General features: G+C 37.2%; 1 protein-coding gene across 5 annotated transcripts in view; it reads right to left on the bottom strand.

Moving 5' to 3' along the window:
* Nucleotides 1–24,655, bottom strand: part of LOC110458270 (arrestin domain-containing protein 2-like) — a 117,100-nt gene that overhangs the window by 32,365 nt on the left and 60,080 nt on the right. Inside the window, exons 1-2 of one of the 5 annotated variants that reach the window (XM_021509893.1) lie at nucleotides 22,041–22,165; nucleotides 6,975–7,108 (exon numbers count right to left, since the gene is read on the bottom strand). In XM_021509893.1, coding sequence (XP_021365568.1) covers nucleotides 6,975–7,092 — 118 coding nt within the window. In that variant the 5' untranslated portion in view covers nucleotides 7,093–7,108; nucleotides 22,041–22,165. Of the gene's footprint in view, nucleotides 1–6,974; nucleotides 7,109–10,607; nucleotides 10,862–15,380; nucleotides 15,582–15,651; nucleotides 15,922–22,040; nucleotides 22,166–24,655 lie in introns of those variants that run through there. The other 4 variants (XM_021509894.1, XM_021509895.1, XM_021509892.1 and 1 more) reach the window with 4 other exon arrangements.

The raw sequence follows: 24,655 nt of genomic DNA, 5'->3' as shown, positions 1-24,655 counted from the left end.
AAGCACCTTTATTTAGCACCCCCAAGCACCTTTATTTAGCACCCCCAAGCACCTTTATTTAGCCCCCCCTCCCCCAAGCACCTTTATTCAGCACACTCCAAAAGCACAACCCTTCAGTTATGTACAGCATATTTAATAAAAAGACTTCACTAACATGAATTGATAACCCCACCCCAAGGTGTTATCTTTAAGCCTTCTGAACCATCATCAACCTCTAAACATCACATAATTTCAATATAACATCCAAACCACTGTCTAAACATCACATAATTTCAACATAACCTCCAAACCAATGAACAATCATTAATCTCAAAACCACTCTGATTCAACTTCTCTATTATATCAACAATTTTACTGATCCACAGACGACTGCCTCTACCATTAAGATATTATGTGCTAATTATGAATGTTCACACTGACCTATGGAATGTGTTCCTGTAAGGTCGGAAACAAGTTCGCCAGTAAATTATGTGGGATACAATTTGCATGCTGGCCTAATTTTCCTCAGCAATTTGCATACCCATATGTAAAACACATCTAGCTCTTTGTATACTGTGTTATATTTAATTACAATATGGTGGAACAGAATTTGGCATAACCATTCTTATGAGTACATTTGGTGCTATCACAAGGACATAAAAAGATTGCGAGCATAAAAATACCTCACAGTTTGTTAGAAATAGTAATGGTGACCATCAGAAGCGTGCATCAATTACTATGGGACACATATTTTTGTCTGGTACAGAGTTTTATATTTAGAATTAATTGCACTGTCAAGTGTAGCTGGTAAATTGCTCCCAGTTATTTAAACATCATTACAAGTCATATATGATGGCAGTTTCAGTGAGGAAGAGGCCAGTCATGGGTCACTTTAATTAAGGATCCCTGTCCCTCTGATTTTTTTTTTGTATACACAGTAACTTCACCTTAATTTCCTTTTGGACATAATTGTAACACAATGGACCCTTCAGTTAATCATGTAACTCAGTCAGTCAGTCATAGCGATAGTATAACAATTTTAAGTCCTGGGTTCGAATCCCAGTCTAGTCCTCCTGAATTTTTACAATCAATCCACTATTGTTGATTTTTTATGTTCATATTTCATCTCTATTTTTTCCATAAAAGCTGCACAAGGTATTTTTTTCAGAAATGGTTTGTTTGTGATTTACGACCTATTAACAGCTATGGTCATTTAAGGACGTGCCAGGTTATGGCGGTGGAGGAAATCCTGAGTTCCCGGGGGGGGGGATTCCACAACCTACGGCCAGTACCTGGCGACTGCCTCACCTAGATCTCGAACCCGCGACCTAGTGGTGGAGGGCTAGTGGTAGCAGAATGACTGACACTTTTGCCACTTGGCCACTGCAGCCCCCGGTTTACAGTGCGTAGTTACATTTCTTGGCAGTAGTACAGGGATCCTTAAATTAAAAGTGAAATTCTATAAAATGTCATAACCTGGACACAGCAGCATGACGTCTCAATGAGTCAAAGTGATTAACAAATAAGGCTTGTGTCAGTCGAAAACCTTTCATTTCAGCCAAAATTATCGTAACTTAAGTATCCCTAATCTTTACCTTAGCACCTTTCTTTGAAAACCAAAACAAAGGACTTAAAACAATCCTGCCCGATATCTTCTCTGACGGAGCTCACAAGGCGCCAAATATATTGTATTTCCTATTTTATTATGGTGTCTCTGTGATGCATATCGACCAGCTCTTATTTCAAAGACATTTGATTCGCTCATCAAGGCAGGGGCAACTTAATGCTTGCTATCTTGTTTTTCTAATTTCTGTGAAATATCTAAGATAACATCATCCAACTTTCTGTGAATCTACAAACCATGAAATGATTAGCTTAAGACTAATTTCAATGCAAATTAGTTAATTGAAACAGGAGGACTTACAGTAAGTACTGTTGTATATACTTCACATTGAAGAGCTCCGAAGCTCGAAGCTTGGAGCTGGATACATGTTAGCGATGTGTCAATTCAACAAAACAGAAATACAGCCCATGCACTACATAAACAACTGTATATATATATAGGACTTTTACAAACTTTTTTGGCACCAGCCTCAACCCCGAGCCTCAGAATTAGCCTGCTAGATACATGTGAGAAGGTTGTTTGGTTAATTACAGCATTGTTCGTGTGATGTGTATCGCTGAAACAGTAGGGGATCACCGCCGAATGGAACCGTGATGATCCACGCTAATCCATCATCTCCAGGTTTTTTTAGTCCCTCTATCCTTCCTATGCCCTCCTATTTCCCCCTTCCACCAAGCTACCCCCAACTTCAAGCCCCCCCCCCCTCTCACCAACATTACAAGAAGACAACCCTGTTTCCACATCCATTCAAATACCTTCTCTCTATCATACATTGTAGCTAATCTTTCCGTTTTCCTTTCTCCCATCCTTGTCCCTTCTTTCCATCATATTTCGTAGTGGAGTTTTTCCCATCATCCGTTCCATCTTTTGTCATAACAGGTAGCAGATCAAAATCCCTACACCGCCATAGTCATGTATGTTCTTTTGGACCTTTCCTCATCCCACCTTAACAAATCATTGATCAAGTTTCTCCTCTACCCTCCCCCAGCCCTCAATTTGTCAGAATAGACAGCTGATTCAAGTTCCCTTACCTTTACACCAGGTACTTAATCACAATCCCCCCCCCCCTACTTACTGATCTCAATGTTACGTCAGCATCTTAAAGTGTACCAATACACAAAGCAAGAAGAAGGTATCTGTGACGTCATGTTTTCGTAGAACAATTTTTCAAGTAAACGTTACCTCAGATACTTGCGTACACACGCGAGGTATTTGTGTTACAATATTTCATCACATGGAGATGATTATGATATACGGTACAGAAAAACAAGAATGGCTGGAGTTACCATATTTACATCGCTGTACCGGCAGTATTTTGGAGCTTTAGAAAAACCTGTAAAATGTATTTACAGGTACGAAGACAAACTCTTTTCCTGTTTTTCCTGAACTCACGAATTACTCAATTTCTAAGTTCATAAAGTCTTCTGGCAACCAGTAACACTACAGAAGGTTAAAGTGACCACCTGTATAAAGTGATAACCTGTATTAAAAGACAACCTGAATAAAGTGACCAGTCTATGTATTGAGTGACTATCCACATAAAGTAACCCTTTTATATATAACATGCTATATAAAGTGACCTGTATAAACTGACAAGCTGTATAAAGTGATCACCTGTGTAAAATGACAACCCTTTTAGCCTACCACCTGAATAAACTAACAAGCTGTACAAAGCAACCACCTGTATAAACTGACAAGCTGAACAAAGTGACAACCTTAACTGACAAGCTTTACAAAGTTTGCTTTGGTTTAGTATATAACTCTACAAAAATATTTTTCATTAATTTTTCTCAAGAATGTTGTGACAGATTTTAGTCCAACTTTGTATGATATATATAATATTGAGAACCCATATGTAGGGATTGATTGAGTAATTGACAGATATCTTCAGTCCAGATTTCTACATCATACAGGCCTAAACAATAAACTTTAAAAAAAAATGTTTCACTAGATTGCAAGGGAAACAACAGGAAGTAAACAGGAGCAAAGAAAACAAAGATTGAACGAAAAAAATCAAAAATAATCAATTGCTTTGTTTATTATAGCGAACAGAAAATATTTAAAAGTCTGAACATTTTTTTTTACCAAAACTTCATCATTGTCTTCGTAAAGAAACTGTTTACCCAAATGATAAAAATATACACGGCTATTTTTCAAGGTTGCATCCTCAGCAGTATATCAAATTATCAATGTAACGTTTTGACGTTTTGAAAGGAAAACCTTATTTCACCTAAGAGGCACTTCTTGAACTGGTGTAATCAATCAACCAGGCTAGCATATCGTGAATAGCGAATTGTGCTCTTTTTTCTTCTCTGACCTTCAAATATATTAAAACTATATAAGATAAGATTTGATTATCTTATTTATCAAGTCAGAATCAAAAATATTCTTGCAGAAATTAATAGCTATAATAAAGTATATATGTAGAGCACCTGATTTTAGGCAGACCGATCTATGATAAAAAGAATCTTAATCTATATTTATTTAATTTCACCGTTTTCCCAGCATTGAAACCTTGGTAAATTAGCAAAGCCCTTGTTTATGATAATTCTCTTTAGCTATGTGTACGTCTGTATTCTACAAGAGCGTTTCCTGCAGTACATTTAGGCCACCACGCAAGCCAAACTGTTTTTTTTGGTGGACTAGATTCAGACAACAAACATATCGTATTAAAAACTTTTAAGGAGCATATGATCTATGTTTAGTTCCGAAAGATTCCTCAAGTTTTGGAATTCTCTAGGGAAATGTGCCATGTGGTACGTTGTATACCAGCCTATATCCGATTTTTGTATCTTAATACACATTTCACAGTGAACTGTCCTGTTTAAAAGACATAAACCGCGGCTTTAAATCTCATTAAAGGATAAACCCACCTGTAGTACTGCGGTACATTCTACTTATAATGTTATCAGATATAAGCAGGTCTGAATGTAGATGTACTACAATTGGGGTCTCTGATGTTGTAGGTACTTTTCCAAACTAGCAATTGGGTTAGCGGAGTAAATGTTTCCCTTATTCAAATATTTTCCATCCCTTAAGCTTGTAAGATTTATATTATTTTTTTTTCCCCAACATTTTTTTTTTAATTTTCAAGAGAATTAATATATACAGTCAAACCTGCTTATACAACTAATACCATTTTTTTTACTTTCATTAGGTGGTCTCTTAAAACAGATTTAACTATATTTAAACAGTAAACAGATCTAAATCATCAGTCTTATAAAGACTTAATATTTGATCATATCTGTCATTAGGGCTGAAATTGATTTCTGAAAATATTTCCAAAAATACAGACTTATCTCTGAAATCCCAAAAGCATATTTGAGAACTTGAATATAGACAGCTATAAACAACCTAATCTTCAGTTTACGACTGTTTATAGGTTAGCTGTACAAAGTTTTCCAATCAAAGCAATTCTTCTGCAGATATCAAAACATTTCTATCATCAAAACTTTTCCAACTCTCACCGATTTTGAGAAAGGTTTTTTATCATTAAATTCTTCCGAAGCATTGGATCGAAAGACTACACCAGTATTTATCTAACAAAGTAGGTACTTTTCCAAGCATGACTTCCTCTAAAAATATTTCCTATATCAAAATACACATACTTCCAACTCTGACAGACATTTTCATCACAAAATACCACCAAAAAATGGCCTACTCCGACTAATTCCTTGAAAATTTTAAACACAAAACGGGCAAAAAAACAAATTTGAGTAATGAAATGATACAGATTTAGAGCAGAAATGTACTTTTCTTAGCTAGGATGTGTTTTTTGTTAATGAACTCAACATATTTTGAGGAAGTTTTCATCATAAAATTTTCCCAATATTTTTACATTTCTATCACTTAAGCTATATGAACTGTTAAGACTAGATAAAGCGGCTCTAATGACAGGTAACCCAGATCATCTGTCAGTCTTATCGTAGAAACTGCCGTCTGTAACCCAGACCCGAGACTAAACATTACCGTCTCCACCTGTTTTCATCATCTCATCAATAACGAGTTTTTTTAGTAAACACAACAAGATATCCAGATGCCACATAAACAATTCAACAAATTGACCTCACAATAAGAGAACAAGGATTTTGAACCAGGGCAGTACGTTACCCTATAATAGGCCCCGCATATGTGTACATGTTTCATTTAAGCATTGTATTGATTTTAGTTGGCTTTCATATTGCTTATGAATGCCAAATTAAAGCAGTTCATTACTTACATTTATCATTTTTGGAACTTGTTCATCTCAGAGAAAATTCAATTTCACTTACTATTATTCAGCTTTTAGTTCAAATAATGTATGTATCGTGTATGCTTGTTCAATGAATAGAACAGTCATCGCCCAGGGAGGGTCAGTGATATCCAACGTAACAATTATGACGTCATAATAATGATGATGTCAACGATCGTTCTATGGCATTCATAAGCTTTATGAATGCCAACTGAATTTGGTAGGGCTATATAGTGGCAATGCTATACGATGTTAAGTACTATGAAGCTGGACGGTTACAAAGCACTTTTCGCTCTACAGGGTGCACAACACTGATCTAAAAAGAAGGTCAAAACACACTGCGTGTACCTGACCCCTGTACCCGAGGTCAGCCTAAAACAGACACGACCACCCGTGTCCCTGTTTTGTTTTTGTCATTCATGAGTGCTTTAGAGTTGAGCATGACATATTTTGTCTCTTGGTTTATGGTGTTGCTTGGATGAGGGGGAGGTTTTGTTATATCCATGACTTCACAATTACAGGACAATATACCTTTTGTCCATTGTACTTGTCTCATGTATTTGTAACTTTGCAATTAACAGAAAGGAATGTTTGACAGACCCTCACACCCCGCACCCATAATTTTTAGTTTAGTATAATTTCTTATACGGGATCCGAATGCAATGAAACTTTAAATTTAGTATATAGTGATAATTTTATAAACTTTTATATCTTTCTGCAGCGTACTATCTTACCATGAATATTGGTATCTGTGAAACTGTTTGAAAATCATAAACTGTGAATTAAAGTCTACCAATGTTTCATGTTAAATAGAATTTTTTAATATCCCCCTGTACTGCATACAGCATAATGTTTACATTTGTGGAATTTTTCTTTTCGCTATATATTGTACATGTATGTATTTGTGTCAGGAAAAAGTACCAGAAACCCGCGAAAATGTGTTGACTTATACTTTGGAGTTTTGGCTATCAAAGGAGTAATGTAAAATTGAAATGCTAGGGGATTGGTTCCCCTCACAATGATTGTGTATTTTTTCTAAAGAATGGCAAAATAGTTTCAAAAAGGGTGGGCTTATTTATTATCAAGCATGGGCTTATTATCCCTTGTAAAATATGGTATGTAATCAATGCCTTTACTTACTTTCCACGAATACTGGGTCTTTGACAACCACCCATCCGTACCCATACACAGTGTCTCCTGCAGAATAGGTGGCTGTCGGATTGTTGAAAATTATCTGAAACTTTTCCAGCCTTTCCATAGTTAATCAGTCAGATCTGAAATGTACAAAAACACGACCTTTAACATCACCTGAATTTTTTAACTCTTTTAGCAATGAAGTGTTCATATTTACTAGACAGAGAAAGAATGTCACTGGTTTTGTCAAAAAATGTTATCATGGGGACCCTTTTGAAGGACAAATGAAATTTACAAGATTTCTAATTAACAGAGAAATTAAAGTAAGTAAATTGATTACCAGAATCTGTTTTAATGAAATTTCACTTTAATAGCTACACTACCATAGGGGAATTACAGAGGCTTACAGATTACAAAGGTACACAGATTACACAGGTTCCATGTACAAAGAAATGTACACAGTGGTATTTAGGTCTGGTTTACACAGAGGTGCAGATAACAAAGGTTCAATTTATATAGAAATGTGCCCAGTGGTATTTAACCCTTTCACCACTGTAGACCATAATGGACTCATCCATTTCACTGTATGGTAGAGTCTACTCAAGTTACATAGAGGTGAAAGGGCTAACTGAAGGTCTGGTTTATACAGATATCCAGACTACACAGGTTTCCAGTTTACACAGTACATGAAGAGGTTACCGAACAAGTTCTGGTTAGGTATCAGTTTATCTAATTCAAGTTAGTTAAAATTGCATAAAGTCACAAGAGTCATTTTACAATTCGAAAATAAACTAACAAGAATTTAACGTGATAATCAGCCATCACAAGTTTGGAGAAGGTTTTTCTTCCAATTAACGTTCATATTTTATCTGAAAAAACATATGCATCTTTTGGAATCTACGAAGTTCCTAAACTCAGATAGGGAAACAATTACCCTGAATCCCGACATCATAATGGAAGTGCCAAACAATGCTACAGGACATCATAGTGAAAAGACTGACAAATGAAATTGTGTTAAGGTGTTACCCACAAGTCAGTAGCCAAAATGTTTACCAATTCCTAGCATGTTTATCCAAAGAGTTCAGGATAAGAAAAGTTACTACTTAGAAGCCATGTAATAACTTTTACCTAGTGGATGTGAAAAAGAAATAATCAAAGAACTATAATCAAGCATAAGGCATTATGTGACAATTACCATTCATTTTAAACATAGGTATATACATTTTATACAATAAGAAAACTATCAGACCGGAGCAGAATACATAACTACTAAATATGGATGAACAAACATCTGTGAAAAGTATAACGGGAATTTTCAAACAGTTTAGAAAAGAAATACTGTTGACATTTAATAGCAGAACTGAACTCACTGTTAAGTGGCCTGTATCCCTGAGGAAGTGTCATGACAATAGGAAACCTGATAGGTGTTTGTGTTTAGGCCACAGGAGGTATATCACTGTTAGGCTTTACTGTACATAGGTCTCATTAAGTATTTTGACATATTGGACAGTTTACACCTATATACAAATATGATATGTACAATTCACTAGAACTCAACACCCTGACACCCCAGTATGATCCCTCAATCCCTAACAACAGTATGACATGCCCTGATCCCCAATACCTCATAGTCCAGTATGAAATCAGTATGATGCCCCCCACCCCAGTATGACCTCCTCACCTCTCATACATCAGTATACCTCCCCCCACTCCAGTATGATCCTCCACCCTCATACATCAGTATAACCCCCCCCCCCTCTCCACACTCCAGTATATGATCCTCCACCCTCATACATCAGTATAAACCCCCCCCTCTCCACACTCCAGTATATGATCCTCCACCCTCATACATCAGTATAACCAACCCCCCCCCTCTCCACACTCCAGTATATGATCCCCCACCTTCATATATCAGTAGAGCCCTTCACCTCCACACTCAAGTATGATCCCACCCTCATATATCAGTAGAGCCCTCCAACCCACACTCCAGTATGATCCCCACCCTCATATATCAGCAGAACTCCCACCTACACACACTGCAGTATGACCCCCCCACCCTCATATATCAGCAGAACCCCCCTACCCCACACACATTCCAGTATGACCCCCCATCCTCATAAATCAGCAGAACCCCCACCCCAACACTCCCATATGATCCTCCACCCTCATATATCAGCAGAACCCTCCACCCCCACACTCCAGTCTGATCCCCCACACTCCAGTATGATCCCCCACACTCCAGTCTGATCCCCCACCCTCATATATCGGTAGAGCCTCCACACCCACACTCCAGTATGATCCCCAAACTTCATACATCAGTATAACCACCCCCCCCCCCCCCCCTCCACACTCCAGTATGATCCCCATCCTCATATATCAGTAGAAGCCCCACCCCCACACTCCAGTCTGATCCCCCACCCTCATATATCAGTAGAGCCCCCACCCCCACACTCCAGTATGATCACCACTTTCAGGTATGATCCTTCCACCCGAAACATCAAACAGTATGACATCCATTCCATTACTCCTCCCACTAAATGCTCAAGTATAATCCACTGCAATACAAATTCCTTCCTTCTATCTTTAACCAAGCATGATCTCTCATTCCCCCACTCCAACACATTAACTACACCCCACAAGATCGATATGACATTCCTAAGATCTCCTGATTACCTTCATATTCCTGTCCGTCACCATGAAGCTAAAGTCCTTCCCAAATCTCTACACTTAGACTGATCTCCAAAATACCCTCCCACAACTCCAAGATGACCTTTCAACAGATCCCGGACCCCAAACCCCAAACCAATATGACCTTATACATCCCCTAACACACTTATGCATACATGACCCCCCACTCTATCCCAATTCCCCCTACACCATCTAATTCAGTTTTTATCCCCACCTATAGCACTAAAGCAGAATTATCAGTAAATCTTAACCATTATAATTTCTAAAACAATAGTATAAGGCAACAACGTTACACAGAAAATGTCCAATTTACTCCAGAAAAATCCAACATGGCACTGATTCATACCAGGAAGCTTGAAGTACTAATTATAGGACAGAAAATATCATAAACCTGATAATGGAAAAATCCTTCAAAAACTTTCCAAATAGTTAACTATATCAGGATCTTTGTACTAATTAAGGTCTGTTTATGGCATCAGACCATTAACATTTCTGAATCGGAAGAGAACAATATACAAATATTGATACTTATTTACAGATCTCCTTGGTAACCAACGAAAAGCTGATTAGACCGATACAATCTGACTTGTAGAGATTTACGACAATAAATATCATACTCTCCTTCTACTTTTTAGAGAATCGGTCAAGTAAAAAACATTCCAGAGGCTTCCAAATTGCTTTTGATGTTATCAGGCTCCCATTCCTCTGATCGTGCATTAAAGGTACCAAGCAGAATTCATTGACATAATTACAACTGAGAAAAGTAAGCATGAACAAGTTCTGTTAAAGGACTTCTACAACTGTTTTGTTTGAAGAATTGTCTTCATCATTAAACTTTATAAAAATCTCATATAAAATAAAATATGAGAAATGTCATGGAAATTTTCCAAAATATTCCGTAATCATTTTGTAAATTTGTTCTTCTTTTTCGAGACTTTAAACATGACCTACCTTGGACTGATCAGGGTAGGAGTTACTATTGATGGTACAGAAACACTTTCCACATTGAAAATGTCGCCGGTGAGGCACAATGCTCCTCGGATTCCATCCAGTTAGGAAACAAACACAGGCACCGGACTCGTACCTGAGGGACAATTCCGCAGGCACTTACGGCATAGCTTTGGAAGTGTACCAAGGCCGATACCTTGGCCAGTGACGCAGAACAAACTGGCCACCAAGAGCCTGTCTTGGCTTAGTGCTGCACTGAAGGCACCAACAAAGGCATTACACAAACCTAGTTGAAGTCATTTAATCCTTAGGTAGGACTCGCTCCATTACTCCGGTCTATGTGATCTGCTGTGTAACCCCAATCAGCTGGGGCCACAGTTGTGAGTGGGAGTTGTGTATTGGCTTTTCAGATCTCCGATTGTTCGACTTTGTACGATTAGCCCGTCATGCCGCGGTTCAGCGGTCGACAATTAGACACCCTCATTAGGTTTATAATTATTGAAATGATTATATGCTGTGCTGTTCTGAAGCTCTGCACAGGTATGTGCCTCCTACAACACAGACACTTCAAAAGAATGCGGTGTTTTATCTGTAAAGTTGGACAGTTGAGCAGACAACGGCAGAACAAAGCGAGGAATACACAACAATACATTGTTAGTTAAAGGTTCTATTTCTCTCAATGGTACTGTGGAATGCTTCTCAACCAATGTACAGTGGTCGATTTTTAGAACAATCCTGTGATCTCTCTCAAATGAATTGCAATTACGACAGCAGGTGAATTAGATAAGGATTTTAATACCTGTGAGGACGGGCTGTGTGAATTAACAGTAGACTTGATATATTACAATGCTATTCATGATTTAAACACATGTAGGCGTATACAGGCCCAACAGACTGATAACCATTACAACTTGTGGTCAGATTTACTGGACCGAGGTGGTCAGCCACAAAGACTTGTGGTTTGATGGTGGATAATCTTAAAAAAGATGATGCGTATTCTGTTCAACCTGATATAGAAATAATGATTAAGTTTTGGAACAGGAACTTGGTAACAAGGATAGAACAAATCATTTAATCGTGATTCTTAATCATTTGTAAAATTAAATAATTGTCACAAAAATTCCAATTGCATGAGAGACACATATGAATTTTTGTAAGACAGTTGAAAAACCAAACGACTCCTGTTAAATAACAACCAAACCATGATGTAACACTGTTAGAGTTGATATCTGTTATAGAGAGCTGGAATATCAAACGCTTCTAATGATACTTATTTAAATCTCTTTATTATGACAAAACTAAAATGTGATGCTACCAGAATGCCTGCTATATGAAGATACATGTCAAATCCAATTATTTTAGATTCCGAAATTAATCTGTTAACTTATACAAAAGGAAGGAAAACAATATGTTACTGTCTGAATTAAGGCATGTTTGAAAATCTGGAAAATCAATTGTTTCTCATAACTTTTAAAAACACTAAAACAATAGAATCTGGAAAGAAGTTCTAAAATTTGTACAATATCTATTTTAACTGAAGCAATTATAATCTGAATTCATTAAATCAAATGAAACCTACATGGTGATGTCACTCCACCAGAATATCTGTCAGGAAACTTTATCCAGTTATTACCAAATAACAAGCAAACAGTTTTCATACAAATGTGTATGTCCCGACCAAAAACCAAGCAATGTTTTCTTTTTCAATATGGTAAACTGATGCTCAGCCAAACATGTGGTTTAAATGTCCTGGATTCAGTTATCTAAACATCCATCTGTGTGTTTTGGAATAAACGAATGGGTTTCAAGGCCTACCATGACCTCGAGGTTCAGGGTCATCCCTATTAAACCCTGCTGTGCCGATTATTCCTGGGACCTGTCCACACATTCGTAACCCTATACCTACGAAAAGGTTGCAAGTCGTCAACAGAAACGAAATACCAACATTTGTTATGATTTTTTCTTCTTCTCTATAATTAAAACCAGAATTCAATTTCAAATGTACTCAAAAACAAAATTCTGTCCAAACTCTATAATATTCGTCATGTATCCCGCCATGCAGTACTGATGCCTATTGAAAGGTCAAAAGGTCAGAGATTTTATAGAATTTGATTTCCGAATATTGTTAACAAGGTTCTCTCCAAAGTGACAGAATAACTGACAAGCTTCCAAACAACTTGTAATCCTGATACCTTTATGAAAAGTTCACAAGAGGTCACAATTGAAGTAAGACTCAAAAATTCATTACCATTTCACTTTTTCCTGAATCATTTTCAAATTCCTTTCAAAAAATCTTGAAAAAACGAAATTCTGCCAAACTCATGGCCATTGACATTTATCCAAATACTTTACTCAAAATACAAATCATTATTTCCCAAACAGATATCTTTAATTGGTTATTTAGAATAAATCTTTTCCGTATGAAATGTTCGACAGATATCAATGTGGAATATATCCAACATGTAAGTAGCAAGATTGTGTCTACACATGCCAGCGCGGCTCAAACCAGATCCCAATTCACAGCTAACAATCATACGTGTTTACTGTCACTCACAGATGTTTACACAAAAAATAAATAAATAAAAAATATTTATTTTACCTGTATTGTAAAAACAGAATTTTTGACTTTCGCCAAATTTTCTTCACCATTATTTAGTAACTACATCCTTAATTTTATGCTAGTGTTCCAAATATTTATAAAGGAAGGATTAATAGTATAACTAGATTTAACCTCACTGATTTTCATAAACAAGTGTACGTAAAAGTATCTTTAGGTAAATACCAGATTTCCAGTACGTGTATTAAGTGAACATATGGCCCTATAGGTGCCACCCCATAATTTCTCTGTGAAAATATTCATTGAGAGTCCTTTTCCCAAATTAAAGCAGGCAAAACACAAAAATTCCACTTTTGAACATTGTAGTACCACTGGGCCAGAGTACGCCTTTGACCAGATAGGGCAGTTGGTTAGAGTGACAGTATAATGGTCGGAGGTCCAGGGTTCCAATCGTGGTCAGGCCCGATTACATTTTTACATTCTGAACACTGTTGTCGATTATTTTTGTCTTTATCACTTTTCATTAAAGTTTTGAAAGTTATGGTTTCTTTTCAGAAATGATTTATCAAAGCTGTGTCATTTTGAACATGTTTCCAAAGCCTACTTTTAGGGGGTTTTCTGGCTCAGCCATGGGGATCTTATAGTTTTGGCAGAGGTATGGGGATCCTTAACTTCTATTCCAAATTGAAGCACGAAATTTCATTTAAAACCAAAGGACAATTTCCACCTTATAATTACACGATAACATGAAAGTTAAATAAAAAAAAACACTTAAACCTAAATTTTCCAAAATACCTACATTTTCTAATATTTGATAAGTGCCATCTTTATCATTCCTTCAATTTTTAAAGACAATAGGTTCTTAATAATATGAATACAATATATCAAATTAGGATAAATATATACCAGTTGTAAAACCTCTCCTTGACAAATACCTCAGTCCTCTATTAAAGACAATCGACAATTGTGAAATGTATACGCCTGCCTCGGTAGCCGGGATCACTAATGCACAGTCATTTCTACTGTGTGCAATCAAACGTGTGCTTCAGATGTCTCTCTCCGAAGAATTTCGGTTTGATCCCCAGCAGTTGCGGAAAAAAGAGAGTGACGTCTGATAGGGTTAGTTGTTATCCCTCCGATGGCACGGTGGTTTTCACCCGTGGGTTTTCCTCCAACACGAAACAACATTTGTTCCCTTAGCGGCGTCTACAGAGCTTATGTTTGTTGTTGACAACGTACGCGACGTTAAATAAAGATTATTTATTTATTTATTTTATAGGCATAGAAATTCAAAAAACATTTCAATGACTCCACAGAATTTTAAGATACTGATTACTTAACACATAATCAATAAAATTTGCATAAATTTGACTACATATTTTAATTATGTTGACATAATTATGTAAAGTCCTTCATTAAAAAAAGAAAAATGCACCAGTTCTCATCATCTAGAATTTTAATGTGTAATTTAGGAAGCACTGAAATTTAATCATTGTAATTTCATATAAAATGCAAATTTTGTAAATAAAATACATTTTGAGGAGGTTTTTTTCTGCTCTATATGCAATATTTTATTTAAAAATCTAAAAAATAAACAAAAGTTTCTTGACTTGAGAAGTCTACAGAAATGCTGATCAAATTCTGTCTAATTTTTATGGTGAGATAAAGTTTTAAGGTTCTAGCGTATAAAAAAAACCCTTCATTAACATTTACAACAAATAAAAATACATTTGATTTCATGAATTATGCCACACCATAAAATAGCTTTACATAATGATTTGTTTTTAAGAATAATTTTAAACCTCAAGTTTTAAAATTAAATTGTTAGACAAAGAAATTTTAGATTTGTCTAAGTTGACAGGAAATGTCAGATAATTAAAGTCTAATTTTCAAAATTATTGTCTTAAAGCTTCAGTAAAATCGTGGCAGAAATAAGCTGTCACTTACATTATGAAGGAGAAGGTTTACGTACAGTAATACTGGTCTGTGTTGACATCAATTCTTTAGAATTTTGTAATTATCTTATCTCAACAATACCTCAGGCATATTTGGGGAGAAATAAACATTCAGCCATCATTCAACGATTCTTTTACAATGTTGAAGACGAATGATACTACAATACGACAAAGTTAGTGTATACAACATCTGTCAACACACAACTGCGTGTCTGACAGCCAAGCATTTATTATAAATCCAACCTTCATTTATGTGATACGTACCGTACCCGTCAGCTGTCCTCCATTTTTTAATAAGAAATTCCCTTTGACTTTTTCAAATGTCAATTAACACAAATTCCTTTCGGGAATTATTTTGCAATCTGCCGTACTTTCTACAAACTGTGACGAAAATTCAAACAAAAACTTACACCACCTCCCCATATTGACAGTACTAAAACAAAGTCAGGACATGTACACACACCGCTAGACGCTCGAACGTCTACCTTCCTAATGACAACACAGCAACAAAGATCATGGATTATCAGTATCTTACCCTCGGCTTGGGGTTCCGTTCCTGTTGCAGCACAAAAGTCTAACCCATACTTCCTAATCAATAGCCGATGTGAGATGAACAGCTCTAAGGGCCAGATGTTACTATCAGCCAGCCTCTGGTACTCCCAGGTAGTACCTCCAGCTGCTGAACCACTAGTTGATAGTCCTATAGTTATAAAGGTACGTTGATTTCCAGGTTTTACACGTACAAAGTACATATATACCTACTAAAATGTAGGGTATGATCTCTCATGTAAGGCTGAATACACCGATATGCATCCCTAAAGTGAGTCACGACCTTGTTTGACCTCTAGCTCCCTTGTATCGCTACTGTATCTATGATAGCCTATATAAGCCTGATGCCTTCGACTGGAAAATCACACAACATTCCCACAAAAACATCATTGAATACTGACCCAGTTTACAAACACGCCCTTTCCATAAAATAAACTGCCCCAAACAACATAAAACTTACCGTGATATATGGTAACAGTGCTGAGAGTATAAATCGTGTATCTGAATCAAAGTTTTGAACTATTTCGGGAAATATGTCTATAACAGTATATTGTACTGGCATTAATTGCTCCAGGTACTTTGAGTTAGCAGGGAATTAGAGCTCCACGATTACATCAGAGAAAAGATTGTTTCCTGTGGCTGCTCCTAATCTCCGGGTACAGCTAATGGGATTCCTCATTAATCACTTTGTAACTCTCCATTCTTCTCCTGTCTTTCCTCCCTTTCTCCTTCTTTGTTTCTCCCTACATGTCTGCCCCTTTTCCCCTGGGCCACCTGTCAGCCCCTTTCCTCCTCCTGTCTACCCCCTTACAAATCTTTTTGTCCATCCCTATCCCTTTCTAATCTCCCCCTCCCCCCACCCTCTCTTCTTCCATTCTACCCCCAACACCCATTTTTTCTAACCCTTCAGTCTGCCCCATACCACCATCCTTCTAGCCCTTCAATCTTTATCTTAACCCCAATCCTTTCTTGCCCCTTCAATCTATACCTACCCCAATTCTTTTTGTCCCTTTCTCTGTAGTCTGCCCCTACCCCAGTTGTGTCTACTCCCATCTATTCTGCCCCATACTGCCATCTTTTCTGTCCCAGCTACCCCTTCTGCCTGTCCCTAAGCCAGCCCTTACCACTCCTGCCTGTACCTAAGCCAGCCCTTACCACTCCTGCCTTCCCCTTCCCTTTGTCTCTCCATAAGCCTGCCCCTACCCCTCCCACATGCCCTCTCCCCTCTGTCCCTCCCTAAACCTGCTCCTATCCCTCCGGCCTGCCCCTCCCTAAGCCTGCCCCTCCCACATGCCCCATTCCCTCTGCCTCTCCCTAAACCTGTTCCCTTTCCCTCTATCTTGCCCCCTCCCCAAGCCTACCCCCTACCCCTCTTGCCTGCCCCTTCCTAACCCTGTTCCCTTCCCCTCCATTTTCCCCCATCCCCAAGCCTGCCCCCTTTCCTCTGCCTAACACTGCCCTTTCCCCTACATACCGTCCCCTCCCCGAGCCTCCTCCTTATTCCTTTAACCACTTTTCAATAGCTGCAATACAAATTTGTTCCGTTAAACAATAATAGTTCATCTCACAGAACTGATTGCGGAAAATGCCTTTTAAGGTCAAAGGTCATCTAGTACTCTTATCTCGTGGACTGGAATCAAACAGATTCTTCCACCAGTTTGTGATTAAACTGTGGAGGTATAATACTACAGAATTATCAAATTTAAATTATTATTATTAAAAAAAATAAGTAACCACAAAATAAATATTATTATAATAAAATGATTAATTAGAAAAATAATTGAAATGAAAATAATACATCTGAATCAGCATATTATTTAAACACTATTTCTATTACTTGTTAGTAGATACCTGTCTAAGTACACTGTAATCAGTTACAGAAATCAACTGAGGCAGAACATGTTTCCTTGGTGCAAAAAAATAAGGGCAAATTATCGTGGAGAGGGATCCCTCTGAAATCTTCCTGCAATAATCTGACGGTTTCTATAACAAAGGCTTGAAAGTAAACGGCAGACTGAGCTCTCGCCAGGGTGCATTCGTATATATACATTGTGTAGCAATTATACAGGATTTATCTACATATACACGACCAAGGTTTAATAAAGTTACACATGTTTAGCAAATGTATGATCCCCAAGGGGTTGAAAAAAAAGATTGGCTAAAAACATATTTATTGATCTGTTTTAACATGTAGTCTACCAAACACGACCATCTTGCGGCAATAAACACTGGACATTGTACATAAATCATGTTCCTAGTCAGAAAGGATTTTAACACACAGCGGAGGTGATGATTGGCTACAGAAACACAAATACATCACAACAGCTTCTTCAAATCGCTGAGTAAAAAATAAAATAAATTTTCCGAACCAAGCTACCCATCAAGTTATAAATACTAACTTAGAAAGTTAGTTGTTTTTTCGTACTGTAACATATTCAAAGCCACTGCACAAGGATATGATACCCAAACCTCATCATTCCTCCATCTTCCACCGTTACTTCCCAACCTATAGTGGTACCAATCTCTACGGCTAGGTAGATGGGAACAATCCAACTAAAGGAAGTGCAAAATGGAGGTCCAAATACTAATTGCTCCACTTGAGCATTTGAAAGTGTCTAAATACATCTTTACATATCTCTATTTGCTTAAGTTCTATTTTCATGAATTAATAATATATCTGAGCTTATTGAGCCCTACATATTTTAACTGGACTTGCCCAGTCTTTGATTCGGTAAGGTTCAATGTGACTTTAAGGGGGAATGGGTTAATCTACTTTCATTGTTCTGAAGAAGGATTTTTAAATGCTTTACCTGCATCTAATCAATTTATATAGATATTCATAAAATAAATTAGATAAAATTTTAATTATGTAACATGTTGTTATGAATATGACAGATATTAAAAAGGAATATTTTACCGTCGGTTAAGCTCTGTGAGGGGACCTGTGCATGAAAACCTGTAAATATTAGAGGTCAGGCTTATTATCTGATATTAGCCTGTGTTTTACCGGTCATAAGCCCAGACTGGACATCTAGGTGAATATGTTTTTTCCCTGTGGCACAGTCAAGATTTGAAACTTTCTTAACCAATTCACACCTAAAGTCACATTTGAACCTTACCAAATCATAGCCTAGGCAAGTCCAGTTTAAATATGTAGGGGTTAATGAGTTAATGGACATCTGTAGTATTTTGTTCATCTTGGGATATTTCAAGGTCACAAGGACATGACATAGTTGGGTTTATTTTACTAACTTAACTCATTCACCCCTGAAGACTCATTTGAACACTTCCAATTCAAAGGTTGGAATAGTTCATCTTGAAATTTCAGGGGTGAATGAGATAAACAGGAGAATTTTAGCCTTTATAGTCTTTCTAAATCACAAAAATCTTCTTCAAAGAGAACATGACCTTATTTTTGACCTTGGGCAACAAGTGTAACCTTTATTCCGTAAACAGGTCACCAGCACATTCTGTGCTTTACTCAGCAACAACTGGTGAACATGAGTCATCCTGTTGAATGCTGTTCCTCATTTCCATAAGAATTGATGCATGTTTGATAAGCTACGAGGACTATGTGACATGCCCTATCTCATACAGTGGCTGTCACAGCATCTTCAGACCTACACCAACATGCAATATTCAACAGACGTAATGAATAAATTTACAAGTAGTTTGTAAAGAGGATAAAAATATTTTGTTTCAGAGATAAAAATATTTTGTTTCAGATTGTTTATGTAGTTTTAAAATCCTTTTTCAAGTTTCCTATACATTCTTTCTTTCAGAAAAATTATACAAAGCTTGTGAATCATATTTCTCGTGGAGCGTTCATTAATCATCACCGGTGATAAATGTCTTGATGAAAACTAACAGCATTATACAGACTTTCCCTGACATCAGCAATTTAGAGCACACGTTTGTCTAAAATATGTATAAGGAACATGGTCAGGATGGAAGGAGGCTGGAGTCTTAGAAAGAAAAGACTAATGGTGGCTTGGTGAGGAACAGACTAGAGATAGGTTTGTGAGGAAAAGATTAAATATAGGTTTATGAGGAAAAGATTAAATATAGGTTTGTGAGGAAAAAGATTAAATATAGGTTTGTGAGGAAAAGATTAAATATAGAGGATGGTTTTATGGGGAAAGGATCGAGGATGGTTTTATGAGGAAAGGATTGAGGATGGTTTTATGGGAAAAGGATCGAGGATGGTTTTATGGGGAAAGGACTGAGGATGGTTTTAACGGGAAAGGATCGAGGATGGTTTTATGGGAAAGGATCGGGGATGGTTTTATGGGGAAAAGGATTGAGGATGGTTTTATGGGAAAAGGATCGAGGATGGTTTTATGGGGAAAGGATCGAGGATGGTTTTATGGGGAAAGGATCGAGGATGGTTTTATGGGGAAAGGATCGAGGATGGTTTTATGGGGAAAGGATCGAGGATGGTTTTATGGGGAAAGGATCGAGGATGGTTTTATGGGGAAAGGATCGAGGATGGTTTTATGGGGAAAGGATCGAGGATGGTTTTATGGGGAAAGGATCGAGGATGGTTTTATGGGGAAAGGATCGAGGATGGTTTTATGGGGAAAGGATCGAGGATGGTTTTATGGGGAAAGGATCGAGGATGGTTTTATGGGGAAAGGATCGAGGATGGTTTTATGGGGAAAGGATCGAGGATGGTTTTATGGGGAAAGGATCGAGAATGGTTTTATGGGGAAAGGATTGTGGTTGGATTTATGGGAAAAGATTAAGTATAGATTTGTGAGGAATTAATTGATTAGGAAAGATGGCTTTATCAGGAAATGGACTAGGGCTGGCTTTAAAAGAAAAGGATTGCTCTAAGGGAAAAAGGTGGCTACAAAGGGATTTGGAAAATGAGGGGAAGTATGGAAAAAGACAAGAGGCTATGAGCTGAAGTGGGGGAAGAAGGGCTTTCAAGGAAAGAAATACAGGGGTCTGTATGGTTTAAAAGGCACTGAAACAGATGTAAGATTAAGAAGCAGCTACAGTACAGAGAAACTGCATATGCTAGGAGGCAAGGACATATTGAGAATGTAATAGCTGAAGAAGAATAAGATGGTATAGAGGAGGGGCTCCTAGAGGAGTGGACAGTATAGTCTGTGTGGTGAAAGGGGGATCCCAGGGGGACAGGAATACACAAGACTATGTGAAGGAGTCAGGACATGGGGCTGGATTGATAAAGATTACATCTAGGTGGGAGCTAATTCTCATATCATTAATACAGGGAATAAATATGGTGCATATAATCAACAGCCTATATTGATGTATGCTAGAACAAAGGTTTGCTGGAATGTCCTGCTGTCATAACCACTATGTATAGATGGTGCATGGTAATATTTGTCAGCTTACGAGTGGACCAACAGCTGAGTAGACAGACAGGTGGTGTTCCATCCATCTCTGGCCATCAATCTAATAAAAACACTGCTGCTAAAGATGTAGGATTCCGCAGAGAATAGAAATATGATGCCACAGAGTTGTAAGTTTGAATACTTAATGCCACAAAAAGAGATACCAGGTCTACCACTGAATCGCTGATATAACAGAGTAAAGATATGATGCCACAGAGTAAAGATATGATGCCACAGAATAAAGATATGATGCCACAAGAGTACATATATGATGCCACAGAAAAGAGATATGATGCCACAAGTACCGATATGATGCCACAAGTACAGATATTATGCCACAGAAAGGAGATATGATGCCACAAAGAGTACAGATATGATGCCACAGAGTAAAGATATGATGCCACAAGTACAGATATGATGCCACAGAGTAAAGATATGATGCCACAAGGAGTACACTTGTTGCCACACAGAGTAGAGATGTCAGGCCACAAGAAGTAGACATGATGCCACAGTAGAGTTATGATGCCACCAAGTGGACATGTCATGCAGAGTAGATATGTAAAATGGATTAGATATGATGCCACAGAGTTAATTTATGATGCCACACAGAATAGAGATATGCCACAATAAATAGATATGATGCCACAGGGAGAGGTGTGGTGCCACATAGAGAAGAAATTTGATGCCACAGGGTACAGATCTACTGCCAGAGTAGAGATATGCTGCCACACAGAATAGACATACGATGTCACAGAGAAAGAGATTTGAAATATTTAATGCCACAAACTAGAGGCATGCAATAGAAAGAAAAGATCTGCTGCCACCAAGTTTAAGACTTGAGATACCAAAGTACATATGGAAAGATTTGATGGCACAAGGTAAATACCACAGGTAGATTTCTCAGCTTCCACAAAGTAGTCTGAAATCATCAGTTGTATCCAGAAAGTAACCAAATCATAAATACCAACAGTATTACAGCTGCCGTAGAATCAACCACACGTCTGTTACTTACCTAATTACCGGAGTTCCGTCCGTGACATTGTATTCCAAAGTGTGATATCCATGTCAGTCACATCCCTGACATCTTGTTGTAACAACTGGTTTACACCTGACTGAACTACATACACCTGAGGGATGAGGTATACTCTACGGCCGACTGGTTGACAGCACTCATTCCCATTTATAATTGTAGGTAATAGCTCAATATTCTACTTCCTCTTTAGGTGTATAGTAAGACAGGATTCTCCACATTACTCTCAGCATTGAGGCGATCGACAGACTAGTACTCTAACTAAAATCAAGGTTTAACATTCTTGCTATCAAGTACCAAATCTGCAGGACTCTCCTAGACTAGATGTATGTTCAGCATTGAGGTTCCTGCAAGACGTATGTTCACCCAGTCAAATTTTCACCCAACAGTAAAATCCATTTTTGACCAACGTTAAATTCCCCCTTCACGTTTAATTACTATTTATATATTGTATACCTTCATTACAGAGGGGGAAAAGGCGAAAATTAAATAGCAGCCAAAATTTCCCGGGATATATACAGTATAAGTGCAGGACTATCCTAAACCAGTATTGTCCTGTATTTACAGTCGGGAGTTCTGCCTGCCTTAGAGCTTTAAGAGAGTAACTATCTAAGAGTAGTACGGTACTATACGCTCAGAAAAGAGATTTCTGTCAGGCAAATTACTGATTGTATACAATACTCTCCCAGGCTAGTCAAGTGTAACATACATTCAGATTCAAGATTACTGTTAGGCAAAGCACTTTGTGTGTGATTCTCTTAACTAGTGTAGTACTACATAGACTGACAAGTGACTAACCACCCCTAAGTTTTCGTACAGAATTTTCCATTTGCATTTTTCTACTAGTTTATCTCCCCTTAGTTTGAAACATATATGGTCAGACATCCAAGTGATCAAAATTATTAGCCTTATTGATAATTTTCAGACTAATTCAATATTCTAGAGATGGGTGCCAGTCTAGTACTACAATCATGGCCTGGGTTGAGATTTAACTCTGCCAAGTGTTGTACATATGAACTGAGATGTACCTATATACCTTGTAATTATACACTCTGGAACATAAGTAACTGTTCAAGCTTAATTAATCCTGCTAGCATATCTCAGCTGACAAGATTAGCTCATAAATGTACAGAGCCACCTATAATAGGAAACAGCTTGCTGACATTTTAACAAGGATCCGAGAAAATCAAAATAAGACAAAAACATCTGTAGATCAGTACCTATAGCTAGTGAAAGTTTATTTCTAAAATCTGACAGGGTAGATTTTTTTATGTTGGTAAACAAAGGATCAATGTCACCAGTTTTCATATTTCAGAAACTGATTTGTATAAAAAATCACAAAACCTTGGTACAGATTAATGTGTACAAGACTTAGAAAGCAGTATTTCCTTGTGGAGGAGAAATTCTAAGGATATAAATAAAGGTGTGTAGAATATACCTTTGTCATACCAGTACATACTGTACCTGTACTGAAGTATGAAAGGTCACTCACAATAGAACTGAATAGCCAGTCCTTGAAAGATTAATTGACCTTTTGTGACAGCTAAAACCATATAAACTTCTTTAAGCTAGTTCATATTATTAAACCTCATGAAAATCACCAAGTGAAATTTCATTCCTTTCATTTGAAAAAGAAATATTATCTTTGTCAAGATCTGAAGAATCTGAAAACAATCGCTTTCCAAAAAGAACCAAACTTCTGAAACTCATTCACAGAAATGACAATTTCAATATCGTATTTAATGTAATAAGGGCACCGTCATGGGTCAGTGACTAGCTGGGCGCCCTGATTTAGACATGTTTTTCCAAAAACATCCTACCTTGTATTTTAACCTTTCCCAAACAGACATGTTTTTTTTCTTATAATTATACAATTACCCTTTTAAATTCCATTGTCTGATTCACAAAATCAACTGAATTACTTCTAGAAATTATAAAATCTGGAACAGAAAAATTCTGGCATTTTCTGTTAAGAATTGGAAATCCCTGGGGACATTCTTATTAGAGCAAGTGCCATGATTAAATCAAATATGGTATAACGGAACCAAAATGAAACAGCGGCATGTCATTGCTTTGATTATAAGTGGATTCCTCTAAATCAGTTTTAATGTTGTCATATGATGTTCACAAGATCCTGAGAAAACTCACTCATGGTACTATATCAATTATACATATACCTGAGATTTGAATTAGTTAAGGGTACATGCTACCTTACAAATTATACCTGTTAATTTAGTTAGAGTTAAGGCTACATGCTACCTTACACATTATACCTGTTATTTTAGTTAGAGTTAAGGATATATATGCTACCTTACACATTACACCTGTCATTTTTTTTTAATTAAGGAGATATGCTACCTTACACACTATACTTAGCAATGTGTGTCAGAGTTAAGGCTATATGCTACTTAACACATTATACTTGTCTTTTTTTAATTAAGGATATATGCTACCTTACACATTATACCTGCCATCTGTGTTAAAAGTTATTGCCCTTTAAAATCTTTTAATTTAATCATCAGATAATTCAGACATACCAGAGCATAATCAGTACACTCAGATGATGAATCATTAGTTAAGTATTAAAGGTAAAGGGG

The sequence above is a fragment of the Mizuhopecten yessoensis genome, unplaced genomic scaffold, assembly GCF_002113885.1.
Source record: "Mizuhopecten yessoensis strain PY_sf001 unplaced genomic scaffold, ASM211388v2 scaffold9525, whole genome shotgun sequence".
NCBI lineage: Eukaryota > Metazoa > Mollusca > Bivalvia > Pectinida > Pectinidae > Mizuhopecten > Mizuhopecten yessoensis.
Note: the sequence above shows the minus strand (reverse complement) of the source record. Positions and strands in the feature narration are given on the sequence as shown.